This window comes from Heptranchias perlo, chromosome 15 (genome assembly GCF_035084215.1).
Source record: "Heptranchias perlo isolate sHepPer1 chromosome 15, sHepPer1.hap1, whole genome shotgun sequence".
Classification (NCBI taxonomy): domain Eukaryota; kingdom Metazoa; phylum Chordata; class Chondrichthyes; order Hexanchiformes; family Hexanchidae; genus Heptranchias; species Heptranchias perlo.
Window position 1 is genome coordinate 13,855,502 of NC_090339.1, and position 15,504 is coordinate 13,871,005.

Consider the following 15,504-nt stretch of genomic DNA (forward strand, 5'->3'; position numbering starts at 1 on the left):
CAGAAGAGCATGCCAGGAGCAGCACCAGGTGTACCTAAAAATAAGGTGCCATCCTGGTGAAGCTACAACACAGGACTACATGCATGCTAAACAGAGGAAGCAACATGCTATAGACAGAGCTAAGCAATTGCACAACCAACGGATCAGATCAAAGCTCTGCAGTCCTGCCACATCCAGTCGTGAATGGTGGTGGACAATTAAACAACTAACAGGAGGAGGAGGCTCCGTGAACATCCCCATCCTCAATGATGGAAGAGTACAGCACGTGAGTGCAAAAGACAAGGCTAAAGCGTTTGCAACCATCTTCAGCCAGAAGTGCCGAGTGGTTGCTCCATCTCGGCCTCCTCCCGATATCCCCACCATCACAGAAGCCAGTCTTTAGCCAATTTAATTCACTCCACGTGATATCAAGAAATGGCTGAGTGCACTGGATACAGTAAAGGATATGGGCCCTGACAATATCCCGTCTGTAATGCTGAAGACTTGTGCTCCAGAACTAGCCGTGCCTCTAGCCAAGCTGTTCCTGTACAGCTGCAACACTGGCAGCTACCCGACAATGTGGAAAATTGCCAAGGTATGTCCTGTCCACAAAAAGCAGGACAATTCCAATCCAGCCAATTGCTCTCAATCATCAGCAAAGTAATGGAAGGTGTCGTCGACAGTGCTATCAAGCAGCACTTACTCACCAGTAACCTGCTCACCGATGCTCAGTTTGGGTTCCGCCAGGACCACTCGGCTCCAGACCTCATTACAGCCTTGGTCCAAACATGGACAAAAGAGCTGAATTCCAGAGGTGAGGTGAGAGTGACTGCCCTTGACATCAAGGCAGCATTTGACCGAGTGTGGCACCAAGGAGCCCTCGTAAAATTGAAGTCAATGGGAATCAGGGGGAAAACTCTCCAGTGGCTGGAGTCATACCTTGCACAAAGGAAGATGGTAGTGGTTGTTGGACTACCATCATCTCAGCCCCAGGACATTGCTGCAGGAGTTCCTCAGGGCAGTGTCCTAGGCCCAACCATCTTCAGCTGCTTCATCAATGACCTTCCCTCCATCATAAGGTCAGAAATGGGGATGTTCGCTGATGATTGCACAGTGCTCATTTCCATTCGCAACCCCGCAGATAATGAAGTAGTCCGTGCCCACATACAGCAAACCCTGGACAACATCCAGGCTTGGGCTGATAAGTGGCAAGTAATATTTGCGCCAGACAAGTGCCAGGCAATGACCATCTCCAACAAGAGAGAGTCTAATCACCATCCCATTCAACGGCATTACCATCGCCGAATCCGCCACCATCAACATCCTGGGGGGTCACCATTGACCAGAAACTTAACTGGACCAGCCACATAAATACTGTGGCTACAAGAGCAGGTCAGAGGCTGGGTATTCTGCAGGGAGCGACTCACCTCCTGACTCCCCAAAACCTTTCCACCATCTACAAGGCACAAGTCAGGAGTATGCTGGAATACTCTCCACTTGCCTGGATGAGTACAGCTCCAACAACACTCAAGAAGCTCGACACCATCCTGGACAAAGCAGCCCGCTTGATTGGCACCCCATCCACCACCCTAAACATTCACTCCCTTCACCACCGGCGCACCGTGACTGCAGTGTGTACCATCTACAGGATGCACTGCTGCAACTCCCCAAGCCTTCTTCGACAGCACCTCCCAAAACCCGCGACCTCTACCACCTAGAAGGACAAGAGCAGCAGGCACATGGGAACAACACCACCTGCACGTTCCCCTCCAAGTCACACACCATCCCGACTTGGAAATATATCGCCGTTCCTTCATCGTCGCTGGGTCAAAGTCCTGGAACTCCCTACCTAACAGCACTGTGGGAGAACCTTCACCACACGGACTGCAGCGGCTCAAGAAGGCGGCTCACCACTACTTTCTCAAGGACAATTAGGGATGGGTAATAAATGCTGGCCTTGCCAGCGACACCCACATCCCATGAACGAATAAGAAAAAAGAAATGGTTTGTAAAATTCCCCTCCAACTTTATACAAATAAATTAATGTTTATCCACTAGACACTAAGGTATCAATTACATTGCATGTACTGATCTGCACAGTGGACAGATTGCCCAGAGTTATGCTGCCACTCTGTTGCATTTTTTTTTGAGCAATAGGGCCCCAGGTTACCCACAAAGCACAGATATTGGCATGACGACACACGCTTACATGCATAATTGTTGTGCACACATAATGCAAAGTCATTTGAAAATCTGTTTGGATTTGCAGAAAAAACATTGGATTTTGTTATGCAGCAAAACAAAGTATACTTTTTTAAAAATTTTTGTTCTCGGGACATGGGAACAAGATAGGGTTTATTGCCCATCGCTAGGGGTCCTGAGAGCATTAAACGTCAAACGTCAACATAGTGTGAAACTGGAGTCACATGACCAGGTAGGGGTGTCAGGTTCCCTTTTACTGAAGTACCTTAGTGGACCATGTTGGGCTTTTACAACAATTCAGCCCCCCCCTTGGCCATTTTCTGGTGCCAGCCCACAAATTATCAGATTTTTCAGAATTCAGTTTCACAACTTGCCATGGGCAGGGGCGGGATCTGAACTCAAAAGACCTCTCGGATGCTAGTCCACTGCCATAACCTCTAAGCAGCCCTACCCAACTTGCAGTGTTACTCCTGACATCATTTGACAACTTGCTCTACACCCAAACTGCAATAAACTTAAGTTATACTGCCACCTGGGAAACTTGTGTCAAGAGCCCACTTAGTGGTGGTTTCTCTTTAACGTGAGTCAGGTTAGCAGTCTGATTCCTGAGTTATGCTGCTAATTTTATGTTGGTGCACAGCAGAAACTATAGTAGTGTAACTGCAGCCCTTCGACCACTTTGAACCAGACTTGTTTGACAGCTAATTATTTCTTATATTTGGTAAATTGACAGGGCAGGAATCCATTTGATTTGGTGTTTGCAGGTACTGGGACTTCATCTGATATTTGCCAGGCAGTCAATTTTATTTTCCACTTCTGAATCCTCCTCTCTACTCGATGCGCCTCTGAGTCCATATCCTTGCATTTCAGAGCACAGGCAGGTTTGGATAGCTGCACCTTCTAGCAACATTCCCGACTCTTTCCTTGCATTTTTAAAAAATCTACACCATTGTCCCTAACCTTTGAGAGGAGCAGTTCCAACCTTCTGCAAATGGCAATTTCATCGTATGCAGGAACACGACTGCAAGGCCGCAAACCGTAACTTTTCTTTATCATTTTAAACTTTCACTTGCCTTCTGGAGGATACTTTTCAAGCTGTGTTTTGCAGTTAAACATTATTTTCAATAAACAGTTACATCTGCATACATCTAACCCAGCCAGATCTCTCTGTATCCCCAGTGTCTCCAGGTTATACACAGTACGTGTTTAAATTAAGGGAAGAAATTACTGTGGGTGATGTTATTTGACAAATGCTTAATGTAATCGTATCAAATTGCTCTTTGCGCTATTTTAATGGAAATGTTAACCTGCTTAATATGAATGTTAAAACAACAGAGAGAGAAATTTGATACAAACACATTAGAACAATATTATTGCTCACAGTCATTTCACCCCTTGTACCTTTAACCTCTAACCCAAATCTGTATCAAAGGTCTATCACACGTCCAGATGATGCTCAGGAAATGGTGATAGATGGACAGAAACATGAAGCCACAGTCTGCTTAATTACGACTCCTTTGAGATGACAGAAGTGGCAAAGATACAGTAACTTTATTTTTTGTTTTAATTTTTTTAATTAATTTAGTGATTTGCATTGTCAAGAAAATTCAAATATTAGAGATTGCTCACACAATGTTACATTAAGGTACAATGTTCCTTTATACATTAGTTGAGATATTAGCTTAAACTCTTAACATATCTCATGTTTCCTGTCTAACCTTTAAAGGGTTCAGGGATCCTGTACTCCTATGGGAAGCCTTGCTCAGTGGAAGTGCAGGTCAGAGATGGGGCTAAAGCACTGTTGCGCCCATTCTCTGACTCACATTCCTCTACAGCAAGGCTTCCCAGTAGGAGCACAAGGCCATTGAATTAAACCCTACAGTTTTGTTCTACGTCAATGTTTGGCACCAGGTAGTGATGAGATGCAGGTTCAGTCCCCTACTTTGTTGAGTTCCTGATGGTCAGATACATTGCTGCAAGGAGACAGCGAGCCAAAGTCAGCCACCTTCCTGCAGGGATGGTGGGTAAACTGACAAAGAATCTCCCCCACATTGCTCTCACATGCCTCATGGTCACTGACCAAGAGTAGCATTGACAATAGACTTTGAGTAAGCTGCCTGCCTCACTCTCTCAGATACAACAGATGCATGGCTGGGGCATTATCAAGGAGACAGTGTTTGGGAAACAGGGGCGAATATATGAGAAAGAAAGAACTTGCAATTGCATAGCCTTTCACAACCTCAAGGCATCCCAATGCGCTTTACAGCCAATGAAGTGTAGTCACAGTTGTAATGTAGGAAACATGACAGCCGATTTGCGCACAGCTGGGTCACATGAACAGCTCTGACAGTGCAGCGTGCCTTTAGTACTGCACTGAAGTGTCAGCCTGGATTATGTGCTCAAGTCTCTAGAGTGGGAATTGAACCCACAACCTTCTGACTCTGACTCTGAGTGTTATCACTGATCTAAGGTTGACACCAACAAGAGAATTCGTTCCCTCAAAATAAATATTTGGTTTTGTGGACCAGCTCAGTGACTTTTTGAAATCTCAATTTGCAGTGATTAACTTTACCACTTAGTTGCTGCTCCCATGAATTTTACTCAACACCGTGAACCACCAACCATTTTACAGCTAACCACAAGACAAAGCATATTGGCATCCAGGTGTACGTGACAGCTACATTTTATGCTAAGTAGATTTATGTGTATAATCCAAAACAACTGATAGCCTGGTCAGTAACAGTGATTCTGATCATACATAATTGGAAAGGACTGATCTAAGGGTGAGTTTATACTGTAACATTAGCACAGCACTCTCTTCTGTGCAGAAAAAAGGGTACTGCCTGGCTAGAAACCACATTGCAGCTACTGGTCTGAGATTGGTAACTGCAATATAAATGCAGGATAAGTCCCGGGAGAGCAGTTTCCCCTAAAAACACTTAGAATATATTAATAAAAAAAGATGATAACACTTGGGGATTTATTACAACCCATCTTGAATTTATCGTGCGTTTCATATCTGGTGTCGAAGTTTGTAATTCCTTCACTCTCCTCTCAAGCGACAGCACTCACAGCTACCGATCCCTTCTACTCACGTAACATTGAGTTTGGGGTTTTTTAATATAGATCATTACCTGCTTTGGTAGTTCATTGGATGAATGGTGTGGAACTGAGCCATACGGACTGGGAAGGTACCAAGTCCGATCCCTGTTGAGCGCTGAGTTAGATGATCTCAGCTGGTGGGACTGCTACAAAGTGGCTTTGGTGTCCCCTGGCTAGCCAGAAAACAAGTCAGGTTGGATTCCTAATCCTCATCCTGACTATGCACTGGCCCCAGCTGGGAGTGTTGGTATGTAGGTCTTGTGTACGAATAGGATCAGGCTTGGCGGCGAGAGGTCCAAATGTTGAAAAGCCTGCCAAAAATCATTATCCAGGATTTCACAAGTTGGAAAGTTAAGAGGATCTGTTAGTCATATGAGGTGAACTACGAGGGTCACATGAAAACTGTGGCCAACAGTGTAGTGACTGATAGTTATCAGATGTTTGAACTGAAACGCATTCATGCATAAAACCAACAACGTGTAGTCACCTAAAATAGCAGAAACTGTAAAAATAAATTGAGAAACTACTGGTGATAGCTTGATAAAAATGTTAGATTCAGTTTCATACAACCCTTACAAAGTAACTCAAGGGGTCCTCTTATAAATTGTTTCCTTACAAGCTGTGTGCATACCCTGCTGGCTGGCTCAAGGCAGGTTGACTTGAGAGTAATTTTACACTTTGTAGCACTCCCCTCACTCAGGTTCTGTCCTGAGTCAATAGTTGAATGGGGCATAAATGAAGGTCACAGTGTAATTCATATTAATGTTTTAGTAAAATTGTAAAGTGCCAAACGATGAGACTCACTGCAAGATTAAGTTGACACACGTATGGTGTGTATGTATCTATGTACCTGTGTGTATACAAGTCCTACCTCTAACCAATCCATCGCACTGCAAGTGTCACACCTGTGCCTAATTGTCTCAAGCATATTCATAATCAGCAACAAATCACAACTCCATAATTTTTTTAAAGTATGAAAAAGTCATGATCCTGATAATCTGCCCTCTCCCCCCAATGGGAGGAACTGAAAATTTACACTCAGCGTCTATCAGACCTCAGAATGTCCCAAGCAGCAATTAGCCTCTAATTAACCTCAGGCTGTCTCTAAAAGCAAAAGCCCCTAATTGAGCAATTCAACTTCTCTCAATTCCCACCTAAACCAACCCACTTCGCATCATCTCTCCCACCTTTCAAAAGCCTTCTTAAAAGCCTACCTCTCTGACCTTCAGTCACTTCCTTTAACTCTTCACCAATTCCTGCTCAGTGTTCTAGTTCACCCCTCTTTTGTAGAGTACCTTGTGACGTTTTCCTACATTAAAGGTGCAGTACAAATGCAAGTTGTTATATTAATGTACTCATTCCAAGCAATCTTATTATTCCTTTAAGTTAAAAAAAATGCTTGCACTCCCATAATACAATGAGCTACTTAAATGCAGTTTAAGAAAATTTACCATAACATTTATCCGATGGACAACTCAAAATTGCCTTTTACAGACAGATGGTCCAAAGTTTTCAATGTCACACTGGGTAGGTGTGCAGTTGTGGTGAGACAGGTTCCACAGCATTCATTGTTTTGCACTTTTGTTTTCCTATGTAGATTCTGAAGACGTTTCCTTTCAAGAAAAGCATTTTCTAAAATGGCTGAAGAAGTGATGTGGCTCTCAACAAACTATTCGAGGAGCAATGCATCTGCCTGTCCACTGATTGACGATTTCCGAAATCAAGTCTATTCTACAGTGTACTCCCTGGTCTTTGTTGTGGGCTTGTCGGGAAATGCCTTTGCTCTGTTCGTACTTGTGAAAACTTACAAGCAGAGAACGGCCTTCAATGTCTACATGTTCAACCTGGCAGTGTCAGACATGCTGTGTGTATGCACCTTGCCTTTGCGAGTGGTTTACTACGCTTACAAAGGCAGATGGATTTTTGGGGACTTCTTGTGCAGAATCAGTTCGTACACTCTCTATGTCAATCTGTACTGCAGCATTTACTTCATGACTGCCATGAGTTTCACCCGTTTCCTGGCCATTGTGTTCCCCATTCAGAACATGAAAATAGTGAACGTTAAGAAAGCCAAGATAGTCTGTGTTGTGATATGGATTTTTGTCACTGTTACCAGCTCTCCATTTCTGCTTTCGGGCTCTCACACCCGTGACAATAAAACAAAGTGCTTTGAACCTCCATCTATTGGGCGTAAACGTGGTCTGAAAAGCCTTTTGATAATGAATTATGTTTCGCTGGTTTTAGGCTTCATTCTGCCATTTCTCATCATTCTTATTTGTTACACATTTATTGTAAGGACCCTAATGAAAAGCACAGCAGCCATTCACAAGAAGAAAGCATCGCGTCGAAGAGCAGTGCATCTGATCATAATCGTGCTGGGCGCCTTCCTGATCAGCTTCATGCCCTATCATATCCAGCGCACAATACATCTGAATTCCCTGAACCAGAAGGGGAAGAGCTGCGACGAAATTATTTACATGCAAAAGTCAGTAGTGGTCACACTCTGTCTGGCAGCTGCCAATACCTGCTTTGACCCGCTCTTGTACTTCTTCTCTGGGGAGAACTTTAGACGAAGACTCGCAAGTTCCTTCACTAGAAAAACGTCTCTTTCAAGCAATCAGCTGTCGAATAAAAAGAAACGCTCGTTAATGCGCGTTGAACCGGAAAAATCTGATGACGATCCTTTCAGTCCTGCTCGGACAAGCAGAAGCACCAGCAATGAAATCTAAATCCAGTGCTGTAATGCAAGGTACACGCAATAGGACTGAGCCTTTCAAGTGTGAAATATCTTTTGCCACAATAGTGTTTCCACCACACAAAGCCAATGCGAACCAAAATTCTCTAAATGCCCAAATTCAATGTGAAGAAACAAAACTTAAAGGACACTTCCTGATTGTGGTGTTTTTGTAACTTTTTTTTTACTTTGTTGTAACTGTTACCACAGTCCTCAAAAGAAGGATATTCAGAATTTTTTAAAGAGGGACTGTCTCCACGAAAGAAACCTTTTCTGTTCATTTACAAACACGTGTGTGTAGAATGTATCTGAAAAGCATTGACTATAAGTTGAAGTGGGTATTTCTTGTATAGATTACTGATCAGGTGTATTGTGTTCAGTTTTGGGCTCTGTACCTTCCGATAGACATTGATGCGGTGGTCATGGTTCCAAACTGACTGGTGGTGATGATTCCTGGTCTTAGGAATCCACATTAGCTTTAGTAGCACAGACTCACAGCACTTAAACTTTTTTTCATTGGAGAAAGTTTGAAAGGGGACGCAATCCATTTCTTCAAAACCCTGCGAGATCTATGACTCAAAAGGGATGCTTGACTAAGGTATTGAGCCAGGACTAGAGGGCACAGGTTTTATGATTAACAAGCCTCAAACAAAGACGAGAGAAATTGTTTCCTCCTCAACAGCCTACAGAATCATTTATTAAGTCCTTCAAAAAAGAGCTGAGGAGCTCCCGGTTGGCAGCAAGATTCAGGATTGTAGGACTAATAAAGGATTGTTTGCCATCTATGGAGGACAGCCAGCCAAATTGAAAAGTGAAGATTAAGGTCCCCTGAGGCATCGGCAAGTTTATTCAGTAAGTAGATGGGCCATACAGAGCAAGAAGGTCCCAAGTTGAAGCATTTTTCTGTGTTGAGTTAACTGATCTCAGCCAAGATGATGCTTGAGTGCTAGAATTCACCTCAGCTGCCTACCCATCGACTTCCGCTAGAAGTGCTTGTGTGTGGCATTTGGTTGCGGCTGTGACGGCCCCTCAGAGTCAAAAGGTCTGTGGACACTCGCGCTTAAATAATGCCCATCACTGGGTGAGGTGCTGGAGAGCATCTGACGTCCATGGAACTGTACCCTTCAGGGGAGCAGGGAAGGAGAAAAGCATTCATGGAGAAAAAAGTGACAAGATAAAGAAAAGTGGAGATTAAGAAAGGGGGGCGGATCACAGGTTATTTGTGGAAGAAGTTGGTTTGATTTGTCAAAAAGCCTTTTTCCTTCAATGCTTTCTTATGATTTAAAAACAATGGCCTACATTTTGTTGAAATGTGAAATTCAGTGACGTGTATATGATTTCATCATGATATATGTCAAAAGCTGCCTTTCTCCATCCCTGAACAAAAAAAAAAATAGCTTATCAATACATTCTCATGAAGACATTGCCAAAAGAAAGCAGGAAAACAATGTACTGGGTGTATTCAAGTGACTTTTTATGTATTGTATTTTGCTGAGATTTTATGCTGTTCAGGACATAGTGAAGTTAAATTTTCCAACAAAAAAGTTCTTGGGAGAAGGAAAAGATGGGGATGGGGTGGGGGTGGGGAGCAGGGATAGTCAGAATATTTTGAAAACTCTTTGTATGACGTATTGCAGTGAGGCTAAAGATTACTGATCCTTCACTGGTACTGATTTTTTCCCCCTCTGTAAAGTGCCTTGGAATATTTTTTTGAAATTGAAGGAGCTATATAAATATGAATGGACTGGAAAAGATCACCTGGTCCATCAAGCCTGCCACATCCAAGCATGGTGCAGCTCACATACACCATCAACCCAGCCCTCCATCATCCGGTCTCCTGGTGAAACAACCTGTGTCCAATATAGCAAAAACTCTGGGAATTTCCTCTCCAATGCCTGAAGAGAATCAAGCAAAGATCCAGGAGACCGAGGTAGCTTATTAGTATAACTCATCTTGACTGCCCCTCAAACCTACCATCTATTACTCAAACTGTTCTCCCCTCTCAGGAATATGCCCAGCTTCTTTCTGAAGCTCTATAGGGAACTTATACTAAATGCGAGTGATTGCTATTGCTTACCCCCTCTCTGTTGGTGCTGGTAGGACTTATACCTATGATCATTGTAACTTCAAACATAATTTCCATGTTAACATAGCATACACTGTCTACCTGTCAACAAGGTTATATTTATCACTTCATATGGACAGTTATTACAAACACAAAGCCAGTCAAGTCATTCCCTTTCTTTGTAAATGAGAGAAATTTGATATTTAGGCAGTGCATGTTGGTTTATAAGCTTGCCTTACCTAATTGCCAGGGCGTCCAAACTGTGGCCCCATACGCCCTTGAAATCCAGCCCATGCAGTCCAGGCAATGTAATCCTATATGCACTTATATTTCCTCCATCGCTGGTTTATCCCATTTGAATTATGTGGATCTGGATGTTTGGAAATAATTATTTCCAGCACTGTTGCCTCATTGGTGAATAAAAGCTGAATTGAAACACCAAAAGATCACATCTTGAGATTTATGCAAATGAATTGCCCATGAGAACATAAGAAATAGGAGCAGGAGTAGGCCACATGGCCCCTCGAACCTGCTTCACCATTCAATCAGATCATGGCTGATCTTCGAACTCAACTCCACTTTCCTGCCCAATCCCCATATCCCTTGATTCCACCAGAGTCCAAAAATCTATCGATCTCAGTCTTGAATATATTCAACGACTCAGCATCCACAGCCCTCTGGGGTAGAGAATTCCAAAGATTCACAACCCTCTGCGTGAAGAAATTCCTCCTCACCTCAGTCTTAAATGGCCGACCCTTTATCCTGCAACTATGCCCCCTAGTTCTAGACTCTCCAGCCATGGGAACAACCTCTCAGCATCTATCCTGTCAAGCCCCCTCAGAATCTTATATGTTTCAATTAAGTCATCTCTCATTCTTCTAAACTCCAGAGAGTATAGGCCCATTCTACTCAACCTCTCTTCATAGGACAACCCTTTCATCCCAGGAATTAATCGAGTGAACCTTTGCTGCACCGCCTCTAAGGCGAGTATAACCTTCCTTAGATAAGGAGACCAAAACTGTACACAGTACTCCAGGTGAGGTTTCACCAAAGCCCTGTACAATTGTAGTAAGACTTCCTTACTCTTGTACTCCAACCACCTTGCAATAAAGGCCAACATTCCATTTGCTTTTCTAATTGTCTGCTGTACCTGCATGCTAACTTCTTGTGTTTCTTGTACAAGGACACCCAAGTCTCTCTGAACACCAACTTTTAATAGTTTCTCACCATTTAATAAATATTCTGTTTTTCTATTCTTCCTACCAAAGTGAATAACCTCACATTTCCCCACACTATACTCCATCTGCCACCTTCTCGCCCACTCACTTAACCTCTCTATACCCCTTTGCAGACTCTTTGTGTCCTCCTCACAGCTTACTTTCCCACCTAGCTTTGTATCGTCAGCAAACTTGGATACATTACACTCAGTCCCTTCATCTGAGTCATTAATATAAATTGTAAATAGCTGAGGTCACAGCACCAATCCTTGCTGCACCCCACTAGTTACAGCCTGCCAGCCTGAAAATGACCCGTTTATCCCTACTCTCTGTTTTCTGTCCATTAACCAATCCTCTATCCATGCAAATATGTTACCCCCCAACTCCATGAGCCCTTACCTTGTGTAACAACCTTTTATGTGGCACCTTATTGAATGTCTTTTGAAAATCCAAATATACGACATCCACTGGTTCCCCTTTATCTACCCTAATGGTTACATCCTCAAAAAACTCTAATAGGTTTGTCAAATATGATTTCCTTTTCATAAAACCATGTTGACTCTGCCTAATCATATTATGATTTTCTAAGTGCCCTGTTACCACTTAATAATGGATTCAAGCATTTTCCCGATGACTGATGTCAGGCTAAATGGCCTGTAGTTCCCTGTTTTCTCTCCCTCCTTTCTTGAATAGCGGGTTCATATTTGCTACCTTCCAATCTGCTGGGACCGTTCTAGAATCTAGGGAATTTTGGAAGATCAAAACCAATACATCCACTATCTCTGCAGCCACCTCTTTTAGAGCACATGGATGTAGGCCATCAGGTCCAGGGGATTTATCAGCTTTTAGTCCCATTAGTTTCTCAAGTACTTTTTGTCTACTAATATTAATTACTTTAAGTTCCTCACTCTTATTAGACCTTTGGTTCCCCACTATTTCTGATATGTTTTATGCGTCTTCTACTGTGAAGACAGATACAAAATATTTGTTCAATTAATTTATAAGATTAATTAATTTATAAGATTCAAATTTATATAAGGCCCCTAAGGATCTATGATAGTCACCTAAGCAGCCCATGAAAAGAAAACATTTGGTCACTTTTGTCTTAATATAAAGCTCTTTTTAATAAATATGCAATGAAGTTGTAATGGATTTCAAGGAATGACTGTTGACGATGAAAATGCACTAACATAAAATGATGTAGCAGCCAAAGTTGAACTAAAAGTAAATGCGTGACACGTTTATAGGCAAAACAGTTAGCCAGTGATGAGGCTGCTAGTGTTCTCAGTTCTACCCATCACATCAACAGCAGAAAAACATCAGTTCGGGTTGACTAGTTAAGGGAGAAATAATTAGGAAAAAGAAGGTTTAAAAGGAAAAATGAAATGAGGTTCCTTTGTAAACATCCAAATAACTTGGTTTATTTCCCTAATGCGACTTTGTATTTACTGTAAATTCAGCACATTAGAATGTGAAATATGGGTTTCTATAAATATTAGCTAATTTTTTATCAAGATTATTTCATTGGCAGAATTGTATTAAAGGAACACCAACCATAATTTTGTTATGCTGACTGATGATATTAGACGACTCTGTTTTTATATTTCTTAAAATGTCATTGCATGTGCACAATTTGTTGTTATGAAACAGGAAGCAAGTTTTGACATTAATCCTTATTTTATACTTAGCTTTTTCAGCAAGAAAATAATAAATGTGTTTTTTTCCCCATGTTTGGGTCTTTCTTGCACTCTGCAACATCTGACTGAGAAGCTGTCTGGGTGATTGGCTGCCTGCCTGTACTGCTCTGTGTGACCGGGCCTTTTCTTCGAATCATAGAATCATAGAAAATTTACAGCACAGAAGGAGGCCATTCAGCCCATCGTGTCCGCGCTGGCCGAAAATGAGCCACCCAGCCTAATCCCATTTTCCAACACTTGGTCCGTAGCCTTGTAGGTCTCGGCACTTCAGGTGCTCATCCAGGTATTTTTTTTAATGAGTTGAGGGTTTCCGTCTCTACCACACTTTCAGGCATTGAATTCCAGATCCCCACCACCCTCTGGGTGAAAAAGCTTTTCCTCAGCTCCCCTCTAGTCCTTCTACCAATCACTTTAAATCTATGCCCCCTGGTTATTGACCTCTCTGCTAAGGGAACTCAACTCTCTCCATCCGCCCCCAGTTTCCCTGAGGAAGGACCTGGCCTCCACTTGGCTCTCCCTGACAATGCCAGTGAGATTGGAAATGTGACAGGTGGGACACCTTTCGTACAAACCCACATTCCACTTCTCTCCAGTACAGTTCGTTGGTAGAAACTGGCTCAGTGGTAGCACTTTCGCCTCTGAGTCGGGGTTCAAGTCCCACTCCGGAGACTTGAGCAAAAAATCTAGGCTGACACTCCAGTGGGGGAGTGCTGCACGGAGATGCCATCTTTCAGCTGAGACGTTAAACCAAGGCCCCATCTGCCGTCTCAGGTGAACATAAAAGATCTCATGGCACTATTTCTAAGAAGAGCAGGGGAGTCCCCAGTGTCCTGGGCAATATTTATCCCTCAACCAACATCACTAAATCTGATTAGAGTCATTGAACTCGATTTTTAAATGGAAGTGCGGGGGCGGAGGGGGCAGCAAAAATCGGGATTTTCTGGAGCGGGCAGGATTCCTAGCTCCAACCGGCTGAGGAATGCACACAACCCAGAGTCATCTGGGTGCATGCGGCGTTTCCGAACCCGGAAGTCCCACCGGCAATTAAAGCTGGCAGGACGATATTTAAAGAAGCAAATGTACCTCATTGAGGTACTTAAGGTACTTTATTTCTGACATATTAGGTAGTTAAAACTATTTTAAACTTATCTGGGCTGCTTTCCCATGGCTTCCGATTCATGCCTAGTGAAACCAGGCGTGAAACACGAGATTAGAGAGACATCAGGGGGTGAGAGATTGGAGAAGAGACATCAGGGGGTGAGAGATTGGAGAAGAGACATTGGAGCACAGGGATGCAGGTGACATCGTTGGAAAGGTAGGTGTATTTAATTTTTGACGTTCTGAAATGTAATTTTATTTAATTTATTTTGTTTACACACCTTGACCCCCCCCCCCTCGCCCCCCCGGTGCATCCCGCCACCATTTCAAAATTAAGCCCATTATCTCATTGCTGTTTGTGGGACCTTGTGCGCAAAGTAGTTGCTGCGTTTCTTACATTACAACAATGACTACACTTCAAAAGTACTTAATCAAAACCGAAATACTGCGGATGCTGGAAATCTGAAATAAAAACAGAAAATGCCGGAAATGCTCGGATTTGACTAAAGGTCATCGACCTGAAACATTAACTCTGTTTCTTTCTCCACAGAGCTGCCTGACTTCCTGAGTATTTCCAGCTTTTTCTGTTTTTATTTCAAAAGTACTTAATGAGCTTTGAAGTACTTTGGGACGTCCTGAGGATGTGAAAGGAACTATATAATCAAAAGTCATTCTTTTTACAACAATTTGCTACATCAAGGAGCTAACCTATTGTTTGTTTGGCTCTAACAGTTTGATGCAGGCTGCCAAGTGGTTAATCAGGGCCCAGAACAAAGAAATCAAACTGCGATCTTTCTCCATTAATTTGGTGAATATTCATATCAGACAAGCCCAGCCCCTGTGTTCTTGAGCCATGATGCATTTATTCACTTCAATCTCTGATCCACCCATAGCTATTGGATAATATTGTGCCAGAACTCGCACACAGCAGCGAGGCAACGCCCATCGCCCTCCTGCGAATTAAATTAACGAAAGTACTTACTGCGGGCTCTGTGGCGTCGACTTGCTTGATTTTGAACTTGTAAAAAATTGTGCGCTATCAACTCAGCCTCTGAGCAGCGTGAGTTGATGCGCATGGAACAGCCTGTGAGATTACAAGACACGCCCACAAAATCTGTCAGGAAGAGAGCACACCGCGAGATGCCCCACTCCTGCAAGTTCTACTGATTGCACAGAACCTTAATAGATGCGAGCACGGGACACAGAATCAGGACTACAATACTGTACTCCTAAATCCAGCCAGCGAGTTTCCACACTGGCAGCACAGCCTCCCATTTTCCACTCTTTACTGGCTTGGCACACACATGAAGAATGGTCATTTGGGCAAGGGACGGGAGTATCACTGGCACTTGGGGATCAGCACCCCAAGGGAAAGAAACCACACCTTCAAAAGAGGAGAGGAGAAAATTG

At 43.0% G+C, this 15,504-nt stretch overlaps 1 protein-coding gene across 1 annotated transcript in view; it reads left to right on the forward strand.

Annotated features, from left to right (window-relative positions):
- The window catches only part of cysltr1 (cysteinyl leukotriene receptor 1), a 32,864-nt gene extending 19,837 nt beyond the window's left edge, over nt 1–13,027 (forward strand). The window contains exon 2 of the mRNA XM_067996856.1: nt 6,881–13,027. Coding sequence (XP_067852957.1) covers nt 6,921–8,012 — 1,092 coding nt within the window. The 5' untranslated portion in view covers nt 6,881–6,920 and the 3' untranslated portion in view covers nt 8,013–13,027. The remainder of the gene's footprint in view (nt 1–6,880) is intronic.
- Nucleotides 13,028–15,504: the final 2,477 nt, after the last annotated feature.